The sequence below is a fragment of the Myotis lucifugus genome, unplaced genomic scaffold (assembly GCF_000147115.1).
Source record: "Myotis lucifugus unplaced genomic scaffold, Myoluc2.0 scaffold_4, whole genome shotgun sequence".
Lineage (NCBI taxonomy): Eukaryota > Metazoa > Chordata > Mammalia > Chiroptera > Vespertilionidae > Myotis > Myotis lucifugus.
Window position 1 is genome coordinate 19,591,626 of NW_005871052.1, and position 25,266 is coordinate 19,616,891.

General features: G+C 35.2%; 1 protein-coding gene across 6 annotated transcripts in view; it reads right to left on the reverse strand.

The window, feature by feature from the left end:
• The window catches only part of RLIM (ring finger protein, LIM domain interacting), a 26,912-nt gene continuing 1,646 nt past the window's right edge, over positions 1-25,266 (reverse strand). The window contains exons 1-5 of one of the 6 annotated variants that reach the window (XM_023764701.1): positions 23,418-23,526; positions 18,806-18,926; positions 9,449-9,641; positions 8,231-8,314; positions 1-6,793 (exon numbers count right to left, since the gene is read on the reverse strand). In XM_023764701.1, the coding sequence (XP_023620469.1) occupies positions 5,208-6,793; positions 8,231-8,314; positions 9,449-9,617 (1,839 nt within the window). In that variant the 5' untranslated portion in view covers positions 9,618-9,641; positions 18,806-18,926; positions 23,418-23,526 and the 3' untranslated portion in view covers positions 1-5,207. Of the gene's footprint in view, positions 6,825-8,230; positions 8,315-9,448; positions 9,642-18,805; positions 18,927-23,417; positions 23,527-24,700; positions 24,765-25,266 lie in introns of those variants that run through there. The other 5 variants (XM_014466113.2, XM_014466104.2, XM_023764712.1 and 2 more) reach the window with 5 other exon arrangements.

Genomic DNA, 25,266 nt, shown 5'->3' on the forward strand with positions numbered 1-25,266 from the left:
GATGATCAAGCACAAATGATCACTTCATGCATTTTATTGATAGTCTATATTTTAAATCTGCAGTATGACATCTTACATAGGGAAAAAAGCTTCTTCCTAAAAGATAACTATTAATAATCAAACCAGCTTTAATATGACTGACCTTCCAACGTCTTGTTCTGCATTAAACAAGTTAATTTTTAGCAGGTGTAAAAGCACTGTACAAAAAAAGGAAACTGGGTACATTCTCAAATTTTAATACAGGGCTTCCCAACCAGGAGTCTGCTGGCTAGATATTGGAGAAGGGTGTTATGTTCAGGTTTAAATTTAAAGAAAATGAGAAACCAGATAAAGCAAACTAACCAAAATAACTTCACTTTGTGCTCCTTTCTGCTTTTTTGCAAGTCTCTCCCAGAGGTCAGGAAGCCCTGGTGTAACAATCACTTTCGTCGTCACAGAACGGACATTTATGTGCTTCGTGTTCAAAGACGTAAAGGCAGCCTTTGTTACTATTCCCCCTCCAGGTCCCTTCAGGTTCTTAGACTTCAGAAAGCTTCCCAAGATTGCAGCCCAGTTCTTTATATGAACCCACGTAAACATCTATACCAAAGAAGCTCTTCCTGGGAGAAGATAAAACAGGCAGATACGTATCCAGGCCAATTGTGTACCTACTGAACTTGATACCTGATCACATAGCCCTACATATTTAAAAGCAGCACCAAGGACAAATGGACCTATCAAGAGGTAAAATCCAATCACTGGATAGTTAAAACACATACAAATCAATCAGTTAAAAGAATGTTAGCAGAGGGGCACTAAAGGGATTTAAGGCTGGGCAGCTGGTTCAACCATACATTGGTATTGGAATAAATCTGCAAGATGAGGAACTGATAGAGGAACCCTGAAATAATTAGGCACAGTGGTATTATGGGTTTGCTTTCACTACATATATTTAAGCTATCACTCAATCCAAGTGACCATAAAGCAACTTGTGGGTCTTTAGCAAAAGAAATACTAATAAAAAACAAACACCTCACTATAATTTTATTTGAGTGTTAGAGGTTATGCCCATTTCCTTCAAATTTGAATTAAAACACCTATATAGAAATGAAAATAATCATAAAACTGATAAACTGTTGTTATCCCTTGTAAGTTCCAACACTTCAGTAATAGCCCTATTATATGCTGTTTTAGATATAAAATGGATTTACTTAAATCAAGTGAGATAATCACTTACTGGGAATATTAGATATTATTTTAGAAATGTCCAGTTAAGAACTCAATTTCAGGATACTAAAAGTTTTACAGCTGTTTTCATAGCTGTTTCTTAGTTGTTTATTAAAATCTGATTTAAAAATAAGTTTTATACTAGTTCTTTGGACCTTGAACTTTAATTTTACAAATAAAGCATGTTATACTGATTTACATTTTCAAATGTTTTCAAAAGCATACAATTTACTAAGTTAACTCAATGAATTACAACACTATTATTGAATATAAAACATCCTGAAGAATTCTACTAAGGAAGAAAACACCTGACACTTGAACATGTGCCTTTTCAATCTCTTGCATTACTAAGGTACAGAATACTTTAGAAAGTAGCAATCAGCATAGTCTTATAAGCCATGAATAAAAGTGCCCTGCAAACATGGTTTCTAAGTACTTAATGTTGGTAATACATTTGACAGGAAAGCCAGTAAGGTAAAACTTAAAAATTCAAATAAGGCAAATTACTTATAAAAGAACAAAAGAGAAGGGGAGGAAGGTAAAAATATCCTCCATCTTTAAAAGTATCAACAACTATGAGGTACCGCTGTATTCTAGCAAGCTGTAAAAATGGCCTTTTAGGAGGCATTTTGCAACATTCACCTCCCTATCACATGGGTATTTTGGGAACTGACTGAAGTCATGGCTGTCATGGATATTTGGGAAGCAGGTGGTTCAATACAAAGCATATTAAGTGATAATCCTTCATAAATATAATTTGAGACACTGAATACTTGGCATGGAGAGGACATATTTTTCCCAGGGGGGGTGAATTACTTGAGGTAACACTTATAGATAACCAGTTTCCTAATCTTAAAGTTTGGATAAACTCCAATGATATTTTTAGATATTTCATATATATATATATATATGCGCTAAACATTTTTCTTGTTAACTGCCCAATTATTCCCTACATTGCAACACTAACACCACTGAGGTATGACTAATGTGTTCTTTTGAGAGCAAATACTCAAAATTAACATGGGTCATCTAGTATTGCTACAAAGTCTGAAAACTTTAAACCGAACTTGTTCAATTTTGTTTGTAGTACCAATAAACTGCAGCTTTATCAGCTGCTTGGAGTTAAACAACATAACATCTCAAATGCTTCAGACTAGTAAGTGTATTTTTTAAAATATCTGAAATATTCAAAGAAATTCAGATTTTAGTACTTCCCCCTATGCTTTGAACAATGTAAACTCCCAACATTGTTTTATCTTGCTCCTATTACTGCATGAAGTTCCCGGAAAGAATCTTTCTTTAATAAAGAAAAAAGTGCAAAAATACAAAATATGTAAAGTCTTTTGCAAAAAAATGCTCCCTTAAGGGAGTAGGTGTTTGGATGCTGGTAGGAAAAAAGATCTTTCTTCTCCATTGTACATCTGACACCTACAAATGACCTTGTCTTCAATGTCCACCAGTACTAGTAAGTACATATTAGTCATGGGCCTTGCAAAAAAAAAGCTAATTCCACTAAATTTTTTTTATCCATTCTACACAATCTAATGGAAATCAATGAATGCTATTGAAAAAGATGTTCACATGCACATGCCCAATATGTGCATTCTACTGAGGGCTATAAACTTAAAATTCTATTTCCAGTATTTATGAATAGGTTCAATATCTACCTTCATAACCAGAACTCAGTATGAGTTCTTACTTTAATACTTCACAAATGAGTAATAGAATAATACATTTTGGGAGATACCTGTTTTCAGTAACTTTTATGCTTAGAACGAGCTGTTGTTTTTAAACTATATAAAATGGAACACCCCTATAATAATGGGACATTTTATGCCAAGAGGAATATGGGTTTGTTTTTAGCCAATCAGGACTATCCTGCAGATCTGAAAACCAGATTACATACCCTTAGGAAAGGCGACAAGGAGGCTCACAAATATAAAGGAATTCTGACTTTTACATGGACAATTTTTTTAAAAGATAAAATGTATTATATAAGCGCCATAAACAGTGATTTCTGCTTATATTAAAAAAAATAAGTGAACCTTTGTTTGAACATTACTTTCTTGCAAGAGCAGTACATATCCTTAGCAAACAACTACCACATTTACAAGTTCATTTCCTTGATACTTAGGTAGGATTGAAAGCAAGAAGAAAACATGAAAATATGAGCTTTGAAATCATCTTTACAGCTAAACTGATAGCAGTTAAGGTAACTAGACAGTTCCTAAAAGCAGAATTGTTTATTTTGTTGAGTATCTGATAATGCCTGGGTAGTCAGCTCACTTTGTTAAAGGCCAAGGATGTGTTCAATTCCTCTTTGGACCCATTAGCTTTTTCCAAATAAACAAACACAGTCTTCCACAATCAGACTAATCCAAACCCCAATCAACCTCGAAAGAAAAATTCGGCAAGAGTGCTGAGGTTCTTTTCACAAACCTATTGTTACTACTAAGGAAACAACATAAAGTGCATATCCCATGGATCATAAGTCAGTGGTCTCATCTTCAAATATGGGCAGCACAACTGAAATTTGAATTTCAAATAACCCAACATGACTCACTTTCAAAAAGAAAATCTCTTAACTACTCAACTGGTCTTTAAATGTGAAATATTAGGTTGTGTTAGACAGCAGTGAAATACTAACAAGTGTGCACTGGTACCTTAAATGACAAATCTTGAAAAACAATGCAAATTCGAGACTTTCTTATTAGTATACACATCTCTACCAATTTTTAGGCTAAAAGTGGTTTATGATCTTTTTTTTTTGCTATCTCCTTTGTTTTTTTTTTTGCAGAGACTTGTAAAAACAACAATGTAAATCATACTAGGTCATAGTGGCTTGTTTTTCTTAAAGCAAAAGCTCTGCCTAATTTGTTCATCTACTTCATCTGCTCAAGTAGAATACTGTGTCAAAGATCTCACCATACGAAACCAGTATGATTATACTGTCTTCATGAAAAAGTTTAAATTCTTCCAGAGTAGTAGTCTCCCCCGCCCCCCGTCTTTCATTTTCTGCCTAAATCCAAGTTAAAACACACAATTTCCATTGGCCTTCAATGTAGTTCAATTCTGCACTCTGACCTTTACTTTGCAATGTCACAGTAGCTGTTCACATACATTAAATATTATAGATATGTTCTGCTCTTGACATGTACACACTTACAAAAGGAGCTTTGTACTTTGTTTGGTGTGATTTTTTTTTTTTACTATATTGGCTCACGAAAAGCAGTTTTTTTCATTTCTATGCATGGTACTTTACAATTTGTAATGCATTATTACAACAGTGCATTGGAAAAGTACTGAGCCTCTACAAAATAGCTTTACATTTTTAAACAAATGAATGTGATTTTTTTCACTTACACAAGCATAGGCTTTTTTAATATTTCCACAAGATAAACATCTTAATTAAACTATAAGCTCACTCTACAGTGTGCCACAGTGATGGGCTTAGAAGACAGTTATACACTTAGAAGATCTAACCTTAGTGTTATTTACACTGACATGTCCAATATCACCTTGCCTAAAAGGTGAACAAATGATAGTCAGCATGTAGCTAAATTTGTGCCAACTAATAACTGGGAATGGTGAAGCTTTAAGCAATCACTTATAAAACATGTACTGTAACTTAGTCTAAACTGGTAATTTCCTTAGCCCTTCTCTCCTATGGCATGGGAAATTTTAAAAATCAACATGAAACAGCCATTGCTAAGACAGATCTTTTAAGATAACAAAGGAGAAACTAATAAACATATATAATAAATCATTAGTATATTAATTACTGATGCTGAAATTAGATTTTATGTCCTAAAACATTGCTTTTTAAATATTTCCTTTTATTCTGGAACAGAAATTGGAGACAGGACAAGGATTCATTCAGAAAGCAATGACTCAATTCAGGTTGCAACTTTACAAGCACCACTCAAAAAGTGGACATAAAGCAAGTGATTCCTGTTTGCCCATCACTATACCAGGTACATAGCTGAGAGCTCAGACCTTAATTACACAATGCTTTCTCTGTTACCAGAAGCTAAGACTGCCCTGCGACAAATAGGACAAGTAGAATTTTCAGATAACCAGCGATCGATGCAATGGACATGATACTCATGGGAACAAGGTAGTTTACGAAGTTTGTTGCCTTCTGTATATTCTGTAATGCAAACACTACAGGTTTTTAATGCATCGTTTTCACCAAAACTTCTCATTGCCAAATTGTCAATCTGTTCTTTGGTGAGTCCTCTAGGTTGGTCATCATCATCCTCATTTAAGAGGAAAAACTGAGCCAGACTAAGGAAGGGCAAAGAGCCACTTTCATCAAATGTTACTGGGGCTCTGTGTCGAACCTCTCGCCTGCCACCTGATGAGCCTGATGATGAGCTTCCTTCATTACTACCTTCAAACACCTCTGAGCTAATCTCTGAACTTTCACCACTGGAACTAGAACTAGGACTGGAACTCGAACTGGAACTGGAACCAGAACTACTATTACCACCAGAACCCCCTCTTCCATTCCGTGACTCCGCCCTTTCCATATTTTGACTTGAGATTGAGCCACTAGGCTCTGAATCACTATCACTGTACATAAAGTAGCTTAACTCACCAAAACCTGTCATTATTTGCCTTAACATGGTCTGAATTGCTACAGATGTAGTCTCACTTAAACCAGTATTTAAGATTCTACGAATTGGAATTCTGATGGTACTGACATAGGTTCTCACACCTGCCCGCTCAGAACGTGAAAATGTACGCCTAAAACCTCCTCGTTCACTTTCATAAGTGACTGTGTTGTTTGGCGTCTGTGACCTTGACCGAGTTCTGCTAGCTATGCTATCTCTCTGCCGATATTCTCCAGGACGGACTCTTCTTACTTGAAGATCAAGGACTATGGTTGGAGGTCTCTGTCCTGATCCTGTAGATTCACCATTACCAGTTGTGTCTGAAGAACCTGCTCCCTGTGAGGCATTTCTTATTCCAGAAGCTGCAAAAAGACCTCTACTTAGCAAGTCAGGTCCACTTATTTGCTGTCTTAGTGTCACATGGTGGCGGGTTCTAGAACTTCCTTCAGTCTCATTTACCAAAGGATGCTCAAAAGTCTGAGATGAGATACTATGATGAGACCTCCGTGGAATTTCAGTCATTGGATGCAGAGGTGACCTACTTCTTTCAGCTCTTGCTCGGGTTCTCCGGTGGTCGGGGCTTCTGCTTCTTGCTCTTCTTTGACCTCTAGTAGATGGGACTTCTCCTGTTAATGCTTCAGTTGAATTGCGTTCTGATCTAGATGGCCCTGCAGATGTTGATTCAGATCGTGGATTTTCCACTTGCCTTTGGCTGTTATCCATGTTTTCTCCATTAGAACGTCTTGTAGATGGCTCATTTTCATTCTCTGGGTTTTGACTCCCATTATTACGGTTTACATTGATCTCTAAACTGAATCTGAAATCACCACTGTTTGGATTAGTCCGGCTCACTGCTCGCCAAGATTGGTTTCCTCTTTGACCACTTCTTGTCGTATTTCCAGTTTGTCTGACAGAGTTAAGCCAGTCTATTATAGAGTCACCATTAGACACATCATCTGAAGATTCTCCACCTGTTTTTAAAAGAGAAGAGGAGAAAAGGAACTACTAAAATTAGGAGAATCATGTAATAGTGCTCAGAAACTTTGTATTATAAAAAAAAAAAGAACAGACTCTGAACAGATTTCAAATTTATAGATTTCTGTAAACTGTACTACATAGACTTGCAAGTAAAGGCAGGGAAATTTCAATTTCATTTTGGAAGTGCAAGCTAATCTAAACAAAATTTATCCCTAACGGTTTGGCTCAGTGGATAGAGTGTCAGCCTGTGGACTGAAGGGTCCCAGGTTCGATTCTGGTCAAGGGCATGTACCTTGGTTGCAGGCACATCCCCAGTAGGGGACGTGCAGGAGGCAGCTGATCAATGTTTCTAACTCTCTATCCCTCTCTCTTCCTCTCTGTAAAAAATCAATAAAATATATTAAAAAATAATTTTTTAAAAAAACAAAATTTAGAGAATTTTCTTAAAGGGAATCTGGAGAAAGTCTATTATATAAAGAGCCTAGCATATTACTGTGGATTGTCAGAAAACAATATTTTTCAGTTCACTGTCAAGACACTCTTGTAATCAAACAAGGTAAATACCAGTTAAGGTATAGAGCTAGAATTTTAGTTCAAATTACATTTCTGTCAAATTTTCATTAGCCTGTAACATTTCTTCTAGACTCTTGATTTAAGTGACTTTGATAATGTAAGACATTTTAAAATACAAGACTGCTGTAGCCATTGCAAAAATAACATAAACAAGGTTTATAGGTTTGAAAATGTTTAAATTATTTCTTCATGTTACCAAGATTCTTAATTAACATGAAATTGGACATCAGATCAAATGAATAGTCTGAACCTAGCACAATACATATAATGGCACATTCAAGACCAGACTAGCCTCTTAGGTTAGATGGTGAAATTCTCTACTTCACATTGAGAAAAAAACATCAGGATGTTAGTTAGAATGTTTATCTGTATCCCTAGCTTCCACCCACTATATGCCAATAACAAACTCCCAGTATTGACAAACAAAAATGTCTCCAGGCATGGCCAATGTCCCATAAGGGGCAAAATTAAACCCTGTTGAGAACGGCCAGGTTAGAGAATACAGCATTTCTTTCTGCTGGTGAGGAACTCAGATGTTTATTTTAAAAAAAAAGGAATAATTCAGTAGATAGAAGGATATTTCAATGGATGTGGAAAATCAAGAAATTACATTTAAATATGCCATTTCTCACAATGCCCCAATTAACACAAACAAACTAAAGATAAAGCAGAAAAAAAAGACACCCTATGTTCACATTCTTACCAAATATCAAGACAATGCCAGTTCTCTTTATGAGCAGGTAACTTAGCACCAAATTACTTTATATCATTTCTGGATAATCTTTAGCTGACATTTACTGTTATGAACTTTTTTATCCATTCCATCCTCTACCCACCCCCTGCAAAGCAAAATATACCTCTATTTTCATCTGAGTTTTGTGGTGGTGGGCCCTCTTTAATTTGTTGTAATCTTCTCAGCAACTCTTCCTCAGTACTTTCACCTGAAAATAGTTTTAAAATGTTTGCCAAATTACAAATAAAAACCAATGACTCTTACCCATCTGAGATGAAAACCAAGGAGTAGGAAACTTGGGTAAAATTCATTTCTTTGAGAGCATGACTTTACAATTGATATTTGTACAAATTTCTTGTAGTTTACTGAATGCTTTTGCCTATATTACCTCATTCATTACAATTGCAAGTCTGGGAGGTAGATATTACTATCTGTATTTTAAAACAAGAAAACTGAGACTGAGTGAGAAACTGACATGCTAATAAATGGCAGGACCAGAAGCCCAACTTAGATATTCTGAATGAAACCTGGTGCTGATGATTCAAATTGTACTTCCTTTCACTAACCAACACCTGACCTTTTAAAATTTAAGCAATCACTCAAAGATTAGTAAAATTAAATAGAAATAAGAACTATGAAAAATAATGAATTTTAACTATGATCAAATGGGACCTAACAGCCAAGCACAAAGTTCTGAATAATTGCTAATTTTACCGAAGGCTAGCTCTGGAGGATTATGAGTGGGACATATTCAGGGAATCAGTAATAACAAAAGAGAGTAAGTCTGTCCTAGGAACTAAAATTCCCATTAGCTCTTCCACAATTAGACTCATGCCTAGAAGTTAAATAAGCCAACAAAAATATGGTTCAGCCCAGCAATCATGGCTTAGTGGTTGAGCATCGACGTATGAACCAGGAGGTCATGGTTCAATCCCCAGTCAGGGCACATGCCCAGGTTGTGAGCTTGGTTGCTAGTGTGGGGTATGCAGAAGGCAGCTAATCAATGATTCTCTCATCTTTGATGTTTCTATCTCACTCTCACTCTCCCTTCCTCTCTGAAGTCAATAAAAATAAATTTTTAAAAAATTGTTCAGCTCCACTATTTTCAAATAAGCTCACTATAAATTCATAATGTAATTCATAACTAAAAATATGATATAGGATAATTCCAAATATAAGTGAACAGAATTAAGTAATAAATATAGTAGTAAATGTCATTCTATATGCCTTGCATTAAAATCATACTTCATAATGGCTAAAGAAACTGATTTTCAAAACAGGCTATTTTTTTAAAAGACCAACAAATTACATATATAAATTCTTAAACTACATTATCACATACCTGGGGTGCCTAGCAAATTGTTATCCCTCATAAGCCTATAATCTTCTTCACTCAGGTTATTGACAAATTGATAGAAAGCTTCTTCCCGATCCAATCGGTCCATCTGACTTCTGCGCTGTGCTGCAGACTGATCACCACTTCCTTTATCGTTAGAATCTGAGCTTTCCATCTTGATGAACAAGTGGAAAATTATCTAAAAGGAGAAAGGAAATCAATCTTGAAAACAGAAGTCAGTATGTATCCTATAAAACATTTTCAATTATGTGAAAATCCAGAATATAGGTCAAGACGTAAATTTTAAGACCTCATCTGAATGAAATTTCATAATAGAAAACTCCCCAAAAAGACTAGGTCAGGGGTTAGCTAACTATGGCCCAAGGCCAAATTAAGCTCTGGTGCCTATTTTTTTCTTATTGAGATCCACAAATGGTTTTTACACTTTTAAATGTTTATTTTGAAGGAATTTTTTGATGTAAGTTATATGAAATTCAAATTTCAGTGTTTATTTTATTGAAATAGTAAAATACATTCATTTACATATTGTCTATGGCTTTTATGATATAATGACAAAGTTTAATAGTTGTGACAGACTAAATGTGGCACTCTCACTGCTTTACAATGGTGATCTGGGCATTATAAGTTGTAGTGATGCAATTATAATTTGACAGCATTTCAAATGCCATGTACATCACCATACTGTGACATTTTTGAAGTTACAGATGCACACTTATCACATCATATCAAGAAGGTGGACTTAAAATGCCACCCTTAAAGGCACAGAATGTGGCTTATTTTATCAGATTAGACGGTAAAGATTGTTTATTATGCAATGGCACATTAACTGTGCTTAAGCAATGAAATATACGTTGATATTATCAGACTAATGATATTATCATTCCTAATTCACAGGAAGCTACAGTGTAAAAAATTGGAAAACTTAAAATAAAATAGCTATTCACAAAATATTTCTTCACAAAAATAAAAAACAAGGCTTCAACCAAGTTTCCAGTGGCTCATTTCTTGGCTAAGCAAGGAAAATCATTTATTGATGTTGAGTTAAACTGCATTTGATGGCAGAAGCTAAAGAAATGTGTACAAAGAAAATAAAGTTGTTTAAAATTATTAGTGTTTTAATGAGTACAATTGCTCAGAAATTTGAAGATATTGGGACACATCAATAAACAATTGAAAAACAAGGCAGCAAATGATTTTGAGTGGTTTTCCTTGGCTCATAATAAGTCCACAACTGTATGCTAGGAGTCAAGTGCGAATTATTCAAGGAGTTTGAGATTTAGAAGTAGCCTCTATAAATCTGCATGGAACCACTATAGGTGATCATGTTTTCAAAGAAGTGGAGAAAACACTAATTCAGTACAACCTGAAGTAGAATTTGCTAAGATGTATTAAACTGAAATAGTGGTAAAATGTGTGAAACAGAAAAATTTACAAACCTTGTGAAAATATAAGTTATCTAAGTCTATGGTTATTCACTATATTATTCATCAGCAGGGAGTTTGCAGAAAATATTTAAATCCATCATATTATTGAACCAATAGTGTGAATGGCAAGCTTCATTATTGTGGACTTAACCATCATCATCATCAGTTCCATGAATTTCTGTCAGAAACAGAAACTAAGTATCTTGACTTACTTCATCACTTGTTCATTTTGATGGCTTGTCATTGGTAAAGTTTTATTGTGATTTGTTGTACCCAGGCCCAAAATCAAAAATTTTCCCCAATGAGAACCACCCCCAATTACCATTACAAAATAACAGTGTGGGAATTTAGCTTTTGCTAAAGGATTCATAATGTTCTTAATGAATTCAACCTAAAATAACAAGGCAGCCCAGTCAATGTGGCTCGGTGATTGAGCATCACCCTATGAACCAGGAGGTCAAGGTTCCATTCCTGGTGGGGGCACATGCCCCGGATTGCGGACTTGAACCCTGGTACAAGGTGTGCAGAAGGAGGCAGCCAATGGATGATTCTCTTTCATCACTGATGTTTCTATCTCTCTCTCTCCCTCTCCCTTCCTCTCTGAAATCAATAAAAAAAAAACATTTAAAATTACAAGGCAAAATAGTGCTTATATGTAAAACTTATCCTGCAGTAAGTCATTTCAACAATACCACTGGAATCACAAAGTCAAGCTGCTTTATATGCACTTGTGCTATCAAAGAAATGAGAGCTGCATTCCCATACAAATTTGTAGTAGATATATTTTATGAGCACAAACTACAGTTCCCGAAGCACTTTTTAGACCTTAGTGCAAATAAAAGTAAAATTTCTTTATTTCAAAAATCCATTTAACTGTGCAACTGAGGACCTTCCACCTAACCTTCAATTGAAAGTAATAACTGCAGTGTAATGATATGTTAAAAGGTAAACATGAAGAGTCTAACAGAATTCTATAAATTCTTTCTAAGGGATGAATATGCTTCATTAAAATTATATGCTTCTGGCCCAGCCAGCTTAGCTCAGTGGTTGAGTGTCAACCTATGAACCAGGAGGTCACGGTTCAACTCCCGGTCGGGGCACACCGGGTTTCGAGCTCGATCCCCAATATGAAGCAAGCAGGAAGCAGACAATCAATGATTCTCTCTCATCATTGATGTTTCTCTCTCCTTTCCTTTCTGAAATCAATTAAAAACATTTTTTTAAAAAAATTATATGCTTCTGGATTGATTACATAGCAATACCTATATTGTGAAAGGACATTTTCAAAGATGAAATATGGAAAATCTCATTTTATGTCAGGAGCACTAGATGTATACCTGCACATGATTTTGATGATAAGGAATATGTTTAACCCCAATTAAGAAAATGTTAACCCCCAAAAGAATGCCATTTTTTAAATTAGTAGACCTATATTATAAAACATTGTACTCGATTATTATTACATTTTGAGTTCTTAATTTTGTTTTGGAGGTGATGGATATAGGTTTATTACCTTGATTGTGGTGATAGTATCACAGGTATTTGCTTATGTCCAAATGCATCAAATTGAATTCATTAAACATGCAATATTTTGGTATATTAATTATGCTTAAATAAAACTCTTAAGAAATGTAATGAAATCACGTATTTCCTCAAAAGTTCACAAGCTATAAAACCTCTACATAATTCCTAGAGTTAATTAACTGTTCTGCCTTCTTACTGGAACCTGTGTTCTTGGAGAGATTGTTTTTAATTTTTTTATGTGGAACCCTTCACAAAGGCATGGCTGTTTAGTCCTTGAAATCCTTGTTGGGATCCAATCCTTCATCATTCTAATTTCTGATGCATGTGACTATGGATGTGAAACTCATTTATCTGCCCATCTCCTTCTTGTAATTCAACATCATTTATACTGCTCTTAAAAATCAAGGATGTCTTCTTGTTGATTTACTTCTAAGTTGCCTCTAGAAAGGGTATGAACTATTGCCTTTGTTGATTAGAAAATTTTTTTTTCAGAATTCTGTATACCATGCTTCCTAAAATCTGACTTATTTGGGGGAAAATACGCACTATGAAACATCTCTACTAACATTTCTTTCTACTATAAACTCAGCATTAAAACTGCATTTTACTTTGTTTTTTACATTTTAAGTTTTATCAAGAAAAACTTTGTGGAAATTTGGCTTCTCTCTCTTTATATATCAATAACTATGTAATATGCTCCAATTTTACTTTATCAGCAACACAAAAAAATTACTATCTGGCCTTTTACAGAAATAGTTTGATAACCCCTGCTCTAGATAGAACATAAAACTGGCCAAAATTCTTAATTATCATTCACTACTTATATGGCCTTAGGAAATACTAGCAGATTTCCACACACTCTAAATCAGGGGTCCTCAAACTACGGCCCTCGGGCCACATGCAAATACAAGTATTGTATTTGTTCCCATTTTGTTTTTTTACTTCAAAATAAGATATGTGCAGTGTGCATAGGAATTTGTTCATAGTTTTTTTTTTAAACTATAGTCCGGCCCTCCAACAGTCTGAGGGACAGTGAACTGGCCCCCTGTTTAAAAAGTTTGAGGACCCCTGCTCTAAATTAACTGGTAGTAAACAATCTAAAATTCCAGCCAATTTCAGATGGATCTTTTTTAAGTTCACAATGACAAAATAAAAGTTAATCCCATAAACATATGATAATCTGGTTTGTGGGAAAAAAGGGAATCTATACTGGTATAGGATTTAATGCCATACACAACACATGAAGTATCTGGATGTTCATAAGTCAATACTAAAGAAAAAAATAACAAACCTTCTTGCAGATATAAAAAATAAAAATCCCTAGTCTCTACCTGTCTGCTGAACCTTAAACAAATTGTAGCCCAGACATGGGCACATCTAGAATTCCATCGTTTCCCTTAGATCATTATTCTTAGAACTATCCTATCATTGTTTAAACAAATGAGATGAACACATCAAGGAAGGGGTAGGAAGGATAACCTTAATATTTTTTAAAAAAAGCTTTCTAAACTCATGACTAAGAATCCATAATTTGGGTAAGACTAAACTATAGAAATTTCTGAAAGATGTTGTTTTTATAGTAACTTGAAACTTTTAAGATGACTAGAAATCAACAGCTTAAATAAAACATTCATAAGTCACATGGGCCAGCCAATAAAAAAAATTAACAAAAGGACCACATTTTTCCATATGTGGCTAACTAATATTATTTGGTACTGATAATAGTAAGCAGCTAATTTTTTAAAATATAGAAAAGCACAAAGGAAAAAGTACTTCAGCTGCAATTCCTCAAACCAAATTAACATCTGGCTAATGTACTTAAGCAGTTACTATTTTGAATGCTAGTTATGAAAGTTAGGATGAAGTAAGTCCACTTGTGAAGGACCAATGAGTTCTGAAATTTATTTATAAAAAGTACAACTCAGTATAGTTGAAAGGTTTTAAAAATATAAATCTTACAAATAAGGCAAAGTTGTCTGATAAGTTCTGACATCTGAGGGACATGAACCAAAAAACAACCAAACAGTAAATTCATGTACCAAGCACTGTTACAGAAATGGTACAAAGTCTTAAGAATAGCATCATGGAGGTTCAAGCCCATAAGAAACAGAGACCTGCAAAAATATGGGACAGATTTTTTAAACGGTTTTGAAAAACAGTACCTAAAACAAGAAAGGGGTCTTATACTGAGTATGTGGGAGAGTTGGTATAGTAACAAGATGTAAGACAGAGGCACTCAAGTTCTATTTTGTTTCTATTTGATGATTCAATAAGAAAAATCACCTTCCAACTGGAAATAGTGGAAAAAAACAAACTTTTCAAAGAGAGAGTTAAGAGCCTAAATTTCAAAACTTCTAATGATAATCTTTGAGAAATAATAGAGAACAGGAGATACTAAAATACTAGACTTTAAAATGATTTTATCTTCAAAGAAAGTGACGTGTAGCATAGCAAAATCTGATAATAAACCCAAGGGAAAATTCTGCAAACATGTACAATATGTGTTCACCAGAAGTAGGGATCATGGCCAAATTAACCTCATTTCGTTTACACGGGTGTTTCTCAACCTTGGTTTGCACATGAGAATTACCTGAGGAGCTTTCTCTGGGGTTGACCAGACAGCAATATTTTTAAAATTTCAGTTAATTATATTGTGCAGTCAGGGCTGAGAACCATTAAGACAATACTGCTGACTAGTCTGATGTGGTTTCTTCTTTTTTTTTTTTTTTAAATATATTTTATTGATTTTTTACAGAGAGGAAGGGAGAGAGAGACAGAGAGTTAGAAACATCGACCAGCTGCCTCCTGCACATCTCCCACTGGGGACGTGCCCGCAACCCAGGTACATGCCCTTGACCGGAATCGAACCCGGGACCCCTCAGTCCGAAGGCCGACGCTCCACCCACCGAGCCAAACTGGCCTCGGCTGATGTGGTTTCTATACAGTGACCAAAAAGGTTTCTCATGCTATCTTTATGAAGAAATGTGGGCTAGAGCAGTGCTTCTCAAACATCAGCATACAAACTGAATCACCTGAAAATCTTGTTAAAATGCAGATTCTAATTCAGTAGATTGGAAGTGCAGCTTAGAACCTGCATTTTATTTATAATTTTTAAGTTTTTTTTTTTAATATTTTTATTGATTTCAGAGAGGGAGAGATAGAAACATCAATGATGATAGAGAATCATTGATTGGCTGCCTCCTGCACACCTCCTACTGGGGGTTGAGCCCGAAGCCTGGGCATGTGCCCTGACCGGGAATCGAACCGTGACCTCCCAGTTCATAGGTCCATGCTCAACCACTGAGCCACACCAGCTGGGCAGAACCCGCATTTTAAATAAGTCTCCAAGTAATGTTACCGCTGCTAATGCTAGAATCAGTTTGAGCAACAAGGACCTTGAGGACAATATCGTTTAAGAGATTCACATTATTGAATACCACCCTCAAAATTATGGAGCAATGTTACCTTGAACATTTTACTAAGAGTTATACAGCTAAAATAACCCATAATAAGAGTACTACAGAGAAAGGGAAAAACCTGTCTGGGCAGTTCACATGAAGATAACCTGGCATTTTTAGTTAACAAAAGCTAAATAAAAAGCCTGTTTGACCTGCCTGCCAATGAAATCTAACATAGTCCTACATTGCTTTCACAGACCAGTGTTCAATAAAGGTATATAACTGTCCCACTGTAACCTTCTATTCACACTATATGTGGACTATCTGAAACATTTTAAATAACTCCAAAAGAAAAAGGGACAAACAGAAGTATATAGAGTAACCAAGATGATGACAAGCCAGGGAACATCATAAAAGAAATGGTAAAATAACCTGGAGATGTCTAGTGTGAAGACAAAAAGGGGCATGATTACTGTCTTCAAATATTTAGTTATAACATCAAAGAGAGCCAAAATATAGTGTCAAACTAGAGCCAACAGTTGAAGAAACATGGGAGCATATATAATTCCTTCTTTTAATACAATAACCTAACAAGTAAAATTGTCCCAAAGTAGCCTCTTAAAGCAAGCAAACTACCCATTTCTGGAAATATTCAAGCAGAGGCTTTATATTAAAGAGGGGATTCCTTATTAGGTAGGAATTTGAATACACTGATTTCAAAAGACCGTTTGGACTACAATGTCATTAAGAATGGATTAAGTCTCTTGGTTTTCTCTTCTGGGTTCACAAGTCATATTTATTTTTCCCCTTTTTATTGATTTTAGGGTGACACTGGTTAACAAAATTATACAGGTTTCAGGTGCACAATTCCACAACACATCATCTGTACACTGTATTGTGTTCACCACCTGTGTCATGTCTCCTGCCATCACCATGTATCCCTACTATACCCTCTTACATCTCCTCCCCACCCACCAATCACTACACTGCTGCTGTTGTCCATGAGTTTTTTCTCTTTCCTTTTTTGCTCAATCCCTCCACCCCTTCATACCCTCCAACAGCTGTCAGGCTGTTCTCTATAAGTCCATCTCTATTTTTCCTGTTCATTTTGTTTATGATATTCCACATTAGTGAAATCATGACACTTTCCTGACAAACCAATTAACTTAGGTTGCCCCATCCCAGCCCTCCAACACACCTTGAGCCTTACTACCATCACACTTCTACTAATGCTGTTCCCTCAGCCCTTTTTTTAGGTTCTCCCCATTGCATTCACCCTTCAATGTTCCATGAAATTCTATCTAAGAAATTATTACTATCTCACCTAGCAATTTTTGCATTCATCTCTGCACACAGCATTTGTCTGTGCCATCAAAGTGGCATTTTGTGCCTGATATGGTCTTTTATATTTTTAATATACAGCTTACTTATCCAACATAAAGAAATCATTTCAAAATGTTATCAATCTAAAATTAGTGAAGTGTTTTACATTCTTTTTTTATAACAAGTCTCTGAAATCTGGTATATATGTTATATTCACAGCACATCTCAAGCTGGATGATAAGTTAGCAATGGTTCAATAGATTTATTTTGTATATTGTAAAAAAAAATTAAGAGAAAAAACAAACAGAAAAATAATAAATTAGCAATGGTTCAACTGAAATGCAGTTCTATCAAAACAACAGTTGTGTTTAATGAAAAAATATTTTACACTGCTTCAGTTTTTTATTTAACTTTATTAAAATTAAAGGAAATTTAAAGTTCAGTTCCATAGCTACACTAGTGACATTTCACGTGTCCAGTAGCTACATGTGCATTTTGAAAAAGGAAATCCTGAATGTAAGCAATGTTCTAGAATGCCTTGTAAAATAATCTTACACATATCCAATGAGCCTAGTCTCATTTTAAACAGTTCCTTCACCACTTAAGAGGCATATACCGGAAAATGTAATAAATATAAACCACAAGTTCAGCCCCTGGAAGATGTAATGTCACTAACGTTTGTTAAGTGAAAACAAAAGGTTAAAGCACCAGGCCATAGATGTCAGGGGACCAAAGTCCAAATGATCAAATACATCTCTTTCCATTTTGCTGTAAAAATATTAGTGAAGAATTATGTTAAAAAATTGTAGTACATTTCCAGTTTAACTACTAAGAGGAAAAAAGAATCCCTACACACCCCTGGGCTCCTTCTATCATCATAAAAGAGAGGAATTTCAATCTACTATCTTACTGTCAGTTATAATATTCATATGCATAAATCAGAAATTTTGGATTGAGTATACAATTAGCATCAGCCACTTTTAAACTTAAATCCTATATACTAAAATCCTAATATGCAAATCGACCGACCAGGGGAACAACCGGTCACTATGATGCACAGTGACCACCAGGAGGCAGACGCTCAACACAGGAGGTGCCCCCTGGTGGTCAGTGCGCTCCCACAGGGGAAGTGCCACTCAGCCAGAAGTCTGGCTCATGGCTGGCGAGTGCAGCAGAGGTGGCGGGAGCCTCTCCCACCTCCATGCCAGTGCTAAGGATCCCGAGGGGGATGTCCGCCTGCTGGCTTAGGCCTGCTCCCCACGGGACTCTAGTATTTCTATGAAAAGCTTACCAACAGAACAATTTAAGAGTAAAAAATATATAAATGTTCTTAAATCACTTAGCTCTCCCACTAATTATAAGCAATACCCACCACTCTATATTTACACAGCCCTTTCACCTATATTTCATTTAATCCTCACAACAGTTCTATGAAGAACATCTCACTACCTGTATTTTACAGATATAAGAAACAGAAACACAGAGAGAGGAAGTGATTACCAAAGGGCATGTCCAAGACTATATTATTTTAAAATACATTCTATCAATCCCAATAGGCATGTTTCAAGTGTTCAATATCCCTATGAACTTTGTATACTAGGTTGATTCCTGGTTTAAAAATTTCCAAAGTGACAAAACACCTTTATAAGTACTATAAACCCAGCAGTACTTACTTTTGAATCAGTCAACTTTTAGTATATTTGTTTTAAATACAGTTGTCTCCTAGATAAATAGCACATTTTATTAACTTTATTTATCTCAGCATACTGTGTGCCAATGTATCCAAATCCATTCCTGGAAACAAACAGCCAAATTAGAAATTTTGCCCAGTCATTTAAAAAATTACTCACAATGAATGTATGACAGTGCTGGGTAAATTTAATTCCGAGGAGAAAAAGCCAACAAGAAAACCAAACCTGAGATTTATTAACTGTAGTTAGAGAATTTAAAACAGATTTTATTCACCTTGAGAATTTTAAAGCATTATTAGTCATTAACATATATTAATATAAATTATGCAAACTACTATGTTTCTGACCACTGCTAGAAGTATTTCATTTACTCATCCTAATCCATTTACTCCAATGCTTAAATATGTAATTTTTATGATGTTAGGGTGAAAAGTCACTTAAGACATTTTGATCAGTACTAATAGGTTGGAGACCTGGTGCTAAGTATAAGCACACACATTTTATTCAATGGACATACTGCATCATGGTACCCAATTATGGAGACTTAAGGGAACAAAATGTACTGTTAACAAAACGACAGTCTTTACAAAACTGAAATCTGAAATTCAAATGCTTTTTTGAATATCAATTTAAAAATAAGCCACACTTAAGTCTGGAAGAAATACCATCTTTTTCAAAACAAAAAGGGAGGGGGGAATCAAGGTAACCTAATATCAACCAACTACTAAAGTATCTTGAGCATTTTCATGTGTTCATACAAACTCCAAACTCAACAGTGTTCTAAAGTAGAATATGCTGATTAAAAAATTTAAAAAAAGACATAGGTATCAACATACAAATGTGTCACTGAAAAGAGAAGGGCAGGCATCATTCTGTTTGCAACAGGGATTCAATAAAACCTCAGAGTAGATGTAAATTAATGGCATGCTATCCGTGTCAATAAAGAAAATGTTAGATCATTAATACCATCACCAGAAAAAAAAAATAATGCAGTTAAAAAAATCAAGTCACAAAGAACTGCTGATTTTGAGGTCAGGATATAATGTACCATCACATATGTAGTCACCAAAAGTGTTGGGAATTCTTCATATATAGAATGTTTAATTAATATGTTATGGCATTTGGCCCTAGCTGGTTTGGCTCAGTGGATAGAGCATCAGCCTGTGGACTGAAGGGTCCCGGGTTTGATTCCAGTCAAGGGCACATGCCTGGATTGTGGGCTCGATCCCCAGTAGGGGGCGTGCAGGAGGCAGGCAATCAATGATTCTTTCTCATCATTGATGTTTCTATCCCCTCTTCCTTCCTCTCTGAAATCAATAAAAATATGTATTTTTTAAAAATATTATGGCATTTGTAACAGACAAATAAAAGGTTGAAAACACCAGGATGGCTTTTTTTATTCCATGAGTAGCAGGGTGGTTATTCAGCTGTATAAAAAGAACAAACAAAAAAAAAATAGGAATACTGGGTTCTTGTCTTGGCTGTAACATTAACTATTACTAGCTATGTTAATTTGGCCAATTCAGTTAACCACTTGGGCCTCAGAGTCTCCATCAATATTAGAGTACTGGATTGTTAAACTATAAAGTACTTTCTAGTTCTATGAATTCATGACTATGAATAAGATATAACCAAGGTCACATTACAGTATTAAGACAGAAGAATGAACTATAAGAAACATAAAAAACTAGGACATAAGATAAAAAGCTGTGCTTTTCTCACTGCCATTTCACTCATGTATTTCAATCTCCCTTTTAGTGACTATCTTATCTGTTTGAAAATAAACATAAAGCATTCCTCTTAAAAGTAGGGGAGAGCTGATGTTTCACTGCCTTTACTTATTGCATGATACCTCTCACCACCCACACAATTTGCTGATTATTTCCAGCACTGGCCTATCAGAGGATGCTACCCAGGGCTCCACCACTGCTGATACTATTGCAATATGAGATTATAAAATATTATTTGTATGGCAATATTAGCTTAGCCTCACTTATATTCTATTTCTACCACTTGAAAAGGACAACAAAAATACACAAAAGGATTCAGAAATGTCCTTCATATGTCTAATCTCTTTGCATGTCTACTGACTTGCAGCTCACAATTTTGCCTACTACAACCCTCTAAAACAGTGATGGCGAACCTTTTGAGCTCAGCGTGTCAGCATTTTGAAAAACCCTAACTTAATTCTGGTGCCGTGTCACATATAGAAATTTTTTGATATTTGCAACCATAGTAAAACAAAGACTTATATTTTTGATATTTATTTTATATATTTAAATGCCATTTAACAAAGAAAAATCAACCAAAAAAATGAGTTCGCGTGTCAGAGGTTCGCCATCACTGCTCTAAAACATAAGATCAAAAGAAAGTCAACAAATCAAAGACAGAGATCAAGCCAAATGCTGCCAATTCATAGGAGCAAGTTAGTTTTCAAAAGAAGCCATTATGATGACATTTCAATTCACTCCAGTACTTGAGACGGAATTTCATCTTCTATTACCCATGTCACTGAGCTGCCTCACTACATTAGAATTTGGTCTTATCCACACAAACCATTCTGACTTGCTTTTCGTTATTTCCAAAAAGTAAAAAAAATTACTCAAAGCCCAGAAGGTTCATGTATTTATAAAAAAGTTACTAATGTAAAATTACTGATTACTAGCAATTTAGGTGATAACTGATAAATAAAAGTACTATTTTTAAGAACATGAGTTTTCCATCAAAAACTAACTTTAATGCCGAAACCGGTTTGGCTCAGTGGATAGAGCGTCGGCCTGCGGTCCCAGGTTCGATTCCGGTCAAGGGCATGTACCTGGGTTGCGGGCACATCCCCGGTGGGGGATGTGCAGGAGGCAGCTGATCGATGTTTCTCTCTCATCGATGTTTCTAACTCTCTATCCCTCTCCCGTCCTCTCTGTAAAAAAATCAATAAAATATATTTTTTAAAAAAAATTAACTTTAAGCCCTAGCTAGTTTTGCTCAGTGGATAGAGCATCAGCCTTCGGACTGAAGGGTCCCGGGTTCGATTCCAGTCGAGGGCACATGCCCAGGTTGCGGTCCCCAGTAGGGGGTGTGCAGGAGGCAGCTGATCAATGATTCTCTCTCATCATTGCTGTTTCTATCTTCTTCTCCCTTCCTCTCTGAAGTCAATAAAAAATATTAAATAAATAAATAAGAGTGAAGCCAATTTTTTTAAAATATATTTTACTGATTTTTTTACAGAGAGGAAGGGAGAGGGACAGAGAGCTAGAAACATCGATGAGAGAGAAACATCTATCAGCTGCCTCCTGCACACCTCCTACTGGGGATGTGCCCGCAACCAAGGTACATGCCCTTGACCGGAATCGAACCCGGGACCTTTCAGTCCACAGGCCAACGCTCTATCCACTGAGCCAAACTGGCTAGGGCTGAAGCCAATTTTTAAAATTAAAATCACTTGACCAGCCCTGGCCGGGTGGCTCAATTGGTTAGGGAGCCTCTTCCTGTACACCAAAAGGTTTCAGGTTTGATTCCCAGTCAGGGCACACAACTAGGTTGCGGGTTCGATCCCCAGAGTCAGGGTTATGGAAGGCAACCAACTGATGTTTCTCTCTCTCTAAAAAAAAAAAAATCAATTAAAAACATATTCTCGGGTGAGGATAAATAAAAATACATTAAAATCACTTGACTAAAAAAAATTATCTACATAAATGACATATTATTTGAAGAAATCAATTTTGTGTTACAGAACCAAACATGCTGACAACTGTGCTTCCTGAACCTGTGTTTCTAAATAGAAATGATGACAAAGGTGACTATATATCCCCAGTTTGTACAGTAGCAGTCTATAGCTGTTGTCCTATAGTACTTAATAGGAACCTGGTCCTCTTTCGTTCTCAAAAGTGACCCAGTTTGAATAAATTATATGGCTACTTAGATGTAACTGCCGGTAACTTTAGTGAATAAAAAATGAAAATTGTAATTAAGAGTTAACTCCTTCCTGTAGGCAAGTGGAGAGCAAAAGGAAAGAGACTGTTCATTCCAGAAAAGATTATTGAACACAATATCCCCCACACACACAGTAAGTTCATCACCATGCAAATGTTTTAACAGAAGCCCAACTTATAGTCATGAAATTATTGGAAGAGGTCCACGAATCTATATACATACCACACACTGTCTATAGCTATTTGTCTCAACATATATAGGTGCTATTATGACTAAAGAAATTAAAATCTTGGGTTGGAGCACTAAAATACAAGAAAATTGACATTAAAATATTGACTATATGTATTCCAGAAACAAAACCACAAGTTCATAAGTATATTCCCAAATCGTTCAAAATTGCCAAGATTTTTTTAAATCTAATAGATATTTCTTTTGATAAAAGGTAATATGAACTGCTTGACTTTCTGGGAAACTTCCATATTCAAGGTTTAGAAAAATAGATACAGAAGTACTACTGCTTTCTTATATTGGTTATCAAAACCTCAAGGGATTAAGTAAACTGCCTACTTTTTAAATCTTTTGTGTTACACAGAAATGTTAAGGAATTAGACAAACGAAAGAAAAACACATCCCAGCCCAAGGCTATAGCCCAAAATTCTAGCACCTCATTGATCTGGGCTTGCCAGGAGTTTTCACATTGTAATTGGTTTCATATTGTAATTTGTAAATTAAGGAGGCTGGTCCATGATTTGCTGTTTCCCAATCCACTAGGGCTGTGGAAAAAGTAATATACACATTATACTTCCATGAATGCAGATGCATCTTTGACCTACTGTGTTACTTAATACTACATATTCACTAACCTGAAAGAATATATCCAACCAGCCTAATATTTGCAGATGTCATTTCATAATTAAGCCATTCATAAAACCATTGCTGATTTTAAATGATCAAATTATACAGTAATAGCTGAGATGGGAAAACAAAGGAGGGGGGGGGTAATTGTTAAATAAGTCTCACCTGCTTCATAAAGCAGATTCTCTAAGTTTTTGATGCAATATAACCTATAGATTTTTTATTACAACCTTCATTTCTTTGCATTTCTGATCTAAACAGAGCAATTAAGTCTAGAGGCAAAAAAGTTTAGTGACTTCAGGTATTAGACAGACCTGGGTTAAAATGGGGGCTCTGCTACTTATTAGCTATTTAATTGAGGACAAATTACTTAATAACCTCTTCCTGGAGTCTCAGTTACCTCAGTAAAATAGATAACATCCTCATGAAGTTTTGCTGTGATGATTATAAAATCATTCATGTAATAGCACAAGATCTAGCACATAAGCACTCAATACAAGTTAGTTATGAATTTAGGCTAACTACCCATCCCAGTTTGCTTGGGACAATCTTGTTTGTGCCTGTTGTCCAAACATAATAATGTCCCTTTTGCTCTTAAAAGAAACCTAGCTAGGGCAATAAATTATGTGGTTACTTTAACAATGATGATTAAAAGAGTTAATACCAATTAAAGTAACATATACCAATTACTTTTTGAATCTTGAAAGAGAAAAAATAGAACACAAAATAATGTAGGATCATGTTCCTGTAACAAAGTCTACTGATATTTTATTTAGCTATTCAATGAAGATACAAACAGTATTTATTTATACCCATCTTGTTCATTCTGTTCTACATAAGTACTGGTAAACTTCAGACATTATTTTAAAACAGGAAAATTCACAGATAAAGCACTAATGAGTTCCAGCTACTTAGAAACACTACCCTTTGAATTACCAGTATAAAACATCCATTCTCATCATGAAGTATGCCCAACACCAACTAACATGTATCAAATAAGCCCATCCAATTACAGGGTCTGCAAAACAGAATATTTTAAAACATGCATTCTATACATAAATCATCAGGAGACGCAACAAAAAAATAAATTACCTGACTGTTATGACATAGTATTGTAATACAATAAACTGGATTTTAGTTTTCTTCATACTCTGCTCTAGAAAAAAAAAGAATCCATTATTCTTCCTCTTTTATATGTTCTTTGAAATAGACACATTTTAAAAAATACACATCCTATATATTGTAGTCTCTCTCACACACACAACACACACACACAAACACACAACTACCAAATCTAATTCAATATTAGTATTAAGATATTTGGGGAGACTGAGGTTAGAAGGAACCAGGAATCTCATATGCTAGATATAAGATTTCGAATCTACCGTTTAATATAAGCTTGCTTAAAATATGCCTTACTTTATCATTTATCAGATCAGTAATTATTTTCATATTTTGATACTTTTGAGGACTTATTGGGCACTTTACAGTTACCTCTGTAAAGTAGTCCTAGCAGTGGCCTAGGCCGAAGGCAGAAGCTAAAAAAAGTATGAAAGAACATCAGGATGAAACATTTTCAGTAAGAAAAGTGGGTCCTAAAATCATATTTTAAAAAGTATTTAGATTGGTCTTCCTGGGCACTTTATTTTTACAATTTA